The 3,573-nt window shown below is 43.8% G+C and overlaps 1 protein-coding gene across 1 annotated transcript; it reads left to right on the top strand.

The window, feature by feature from the left end:
- Window positions 1-1,454: 1,454 nt before the first annotated feature.
- LOC143925294 (taste receptor type 2 member 40-like) lies at window positions 1,455-2,378 on the top strand. The gene has a single exon (XM_077449877.1). It carries the CDS (start codon window positions 1,455-1,457, stop codon window positions 2,376-2,378), a length of 924 nt encoding a protein of 307 aa, XP_077306003.1.
- Window positions 2,379-3,573: the final 1,195 nt, after the last annotated feature.

Here is a 3,573-nt window from a genome sequence, read left to right as displayed (position 1 = left end):
TGTGTTGTTCACAATAAAAAATTTGAAACAAAAAAAAAAGTTAAACAGGAAAAGTTGAATAGAGTCCGGGACCCATGGATATTTAGTATCAAATACCATTGTCTGCCTGGCTTACTTTCTATTTCTGTTCTCTCATTGCTATCTTTATCTTTCATTTGCCAATCCTGGAGATTCCAAAATGTCTGAGCAATTCCGACAGCGCAAACAACCTACGCACGCTCGGAAGCAATTTGACGCATGCTCGGAAGCATTGAACTTCATTTTCTTGTTGTACGTCACCGGCGTTCTTGACAGTCGAAAGTTCAGAGAACTTTTGTGTGACCACGTGTGTGTGCAAGGCAAAGGAATCCAGAAAATCGACAATGGGAGAAAGAAAATCTACCGCTCCAGGCTGATCCACCGAAAAACTGGCCACTCTTCCTCCGAAAAGATAGGGGTCTCAGGTGCAGGCTAATTGCACTGGCCAAATATAAAGGAACAGAAAAACTCTGGATAGCCGCACTCCGGATCAGGTAAAATAAGCAATGCCTTTATTGTTTCCACTCAAAAAATCTTCACATAGCTATGAATAGCTACATAGCTATGAATAAGCACTAATTTCAGTGTGAAACGCGTCAGTTTTTTTTCTACTTTCTTTGTCCCTTTGCTGTTGTGATCTGAATGATGTGAAGATTTTTTGAGTGGAAACAATAAAGGCATTACTTATTTTACCTGATCCGGAGTGCGGCTATCCAGAGTTTTTCTGTTCCTTTACATTTGTGTGCAAGGCAAGCTTGAACGGAAATTCCTTCGGAAAAAACATCCAAGATTTTTCCGACGGAAATTCCGCTCGTGTAAGACTGGGATGCCATTAAAGTCTGTGTGCGTGTAAAGGCAGGAGTCCCAATACTTTTGCCAATATAGTTTCCTATTTACTTTCTAATGCTAGCCGCTTGAGGATTTAAAATAATCAGTGTTGATTGGGAGAGTGAAGCTCCACTTTTTAGTGAGGTTTCTTGTTCCCTTATCTAAGTATGTTGAAGGTTAGAAATATATATTTTTTTCAGTTGAAAGAGAGAGATTAAACAGAACTTTGATGTGTTAACAAAATAAGCAAAAAATATTTAAAGGATCTTTTCTTTTTTTTTTCTTTAATGTCTGAGTATAATCAGCAGGGAACATTATGAAAATCAATTTAATCTTTATAATTTAAATCAAGGAAACAGAAGCCGCCAACTATTTGCATGATTCAAATCTCATAGAATGTTTCTCTGCTGCTTCATCTCCCTGCCTCCAGCTTGGAACTCTACGCTATATTAATATATTGGCTGCAAACGATTCAATCTGTATCTCTCAAATGCTTGGTGAAATACTGAGGACACATCGAGAACCTGGATTTTAAAGTCATCCTTTGACTTTTATTATAAAAACAAAGAAGAAAAAGGCAACATTGATTCTTGGAGACGGCCAACATCATGGTCTCTCAGCTGTATATCGTATCAATACTTCTAATTATGATAGAAAGTAGCCCTGGAATTGCTCTGAACCTGTACATCGTCCTTGTTAATTTGAAAGGCATGAAAAGCCGGCAGAAAATGAAACCGTGTGATCTGATCAACCTGACCAAGGGACTGGTCGATATTTTTGTACAGTTATTTTTGATCATGCAGGTTATATTAGTCCTTCCGTGGTTCCAGAAGTCTGTTGAGAAACACGTTCTTTTGATCTCTTATGTTTCTCTTCGTACGTTTGGCATCTTAAGCTATTTGTTGACCGCCTTCCTCTGTGCCTACTACTGCTCGGCCATCTCCAACCTCCAATTTTTTATCTTTGTTTGGGTGAAGAGGGCGATCACAACATTCCTCCCTAAGCTTCTGTTATTATCAGCCATGGGATCGTTTCTCATCAATATCCCATCGATCTGGGTGACTTCTGTGACTCCTCATGAACAGTCTATGGGGAATTCAACCAATAATTCAATGATTATTCGGGGGACAATGTTTGTTGACCGCTTTTATAAAATAACAGTGGATATTCTTGGTATCTATTTACCATTTATTCTCACCCTCCTTTCTCTCATGGTCACGATATTTATTCTTGTAAGACATATGTGGAATAACAAAGATACAAATACTAATTTTAATTGCCATAAAATCCAGGCTCTCGTTAATGCAACAAGAACAATGTTACTTTTTCTTGTATTTCATGTATTGTTTTACTTGTGTGGTCATTATGCTATGTTATCTGTATATGACTCTATAGACCCGGTGTCAAAAATCAGCTGGTTCTTTGTGTTGTTGCGCCCGACTGTTGAGGCTCTCATCATTATTCAGGCCAGTTCCAAGCTGAGGGAGAGATTTCAGGTAGTTTTTTGCTGCACAGAAACACAGAGGGGCTGATTTACGAAAGCCGTGCACCATCAGTAGAGACGCACGGGGGGGGGGGGGGTCACAGCGCACATTTTGATATTACATTTATTATATTATATATCGTATTTATAGGCGTATATCACACGCGCTGGCGTATAACACGCACCCCAAGTTTAGGAGGGAATTTTAAGGAAAAAAACTTTTAGGAGGGAAGTTTAAGGGGAAAAAAACCTTACATTTATATGCCCATCAGTGTCATCTGCAGCCTTGTCCACCATTGCAGCCTTGTCCACCATTGCAACCTTGTCATGCAGCCTTGTCCAACATTGCAGCCTTGTCCACCATTGCAGCCTTGTCCACCATTGCAGCCTTATGCAGCCTTGCCCACCATTGCAGCCTTATGCAGTCTTGTCCACCATTGCAGCCTTGTCATGCAGCCTTGTCCACCATTGCAGCCTTGTCATGCAGCCTTGTCCACCATTGCAGCCTTATGCAGCCTTGTCCACCATTGCAGCCTTATGCAGCCTTGCCCACCATTGCAGCCTTATGCAGCCCTGTCCACCATTGCAGCCTTATGCAGCCTTGTCCACCATTGCAGCCTTGTCCACCATTGCAGCCTTATGCAGCCTTTCCCACCATTGCAGCCTTATGCAGTCTTGTCCCCCATTGCAGCCTTATACAGTCTTGTCCACCATTGCAGCCTTATGCAGCCTTGTCCACCATTGCAGCCTTGTCCCCCATTGCAGCCTTATGCAGTCTTGCCCACCATTGCAGCCTTATGCAGTCTTGTCCCCCATTGCAGCCTTGTCTATTTTATTTGCTATTTATTTTTATTTTTTTTAAATGCCGCCACCGAGATACAGAGCCGGATGTGTATCTTGGCGGCGCGCGCGGTAGTTCTCGGCGGGCCTCCGGCGCCTTCGGCTCTTCTCGCCAGCTTTCGGTCATTCTCAGCAGCTTTCGGCCGCCGAGAACGGCCAAAGGCGGCCGGAAGCAGCCGAGAAGAGCCGAAGGTGGCCGAAAAGCTGCCAACAACGGCCGAAGGCGGGCGGAAGCTGCCGAGAATGGCCGAAGGTGGCCGAAAGCCGCCGATAATGGCCGAAGGCGGCCGAAAGCTGCCGAGAACGGCCGAAGGCGGCCGGAAGCCGCCGAGAAGAGCCGAAGGTGACCGAAAGCTGCTGAGAATGGCCGAAGGTGGCCGGAAGCTGAAAGCCGCCCAGAGGCT

This window comes from Lithobates pipiens, unplaced genomic scaffold, assembly GCF_037356315.1.
Source record: "Lithobates pipiens isolate NorthernLeopardFrog02 unplaced genomic scaffold, aLitPip1_a1.2 Scaffold_22, whole genome shotgun sequence".
Lineage (NCBI taxonomy): Eukaryota > Metazoa > Chordata > Amphibia > Anura > Ranidae > Lithobates > Lithobates pipiens.
Note: the sequence above shows the minus strand (reverse complement) of the source record. Positions and strands in the feature narration are given on the sequence as shown.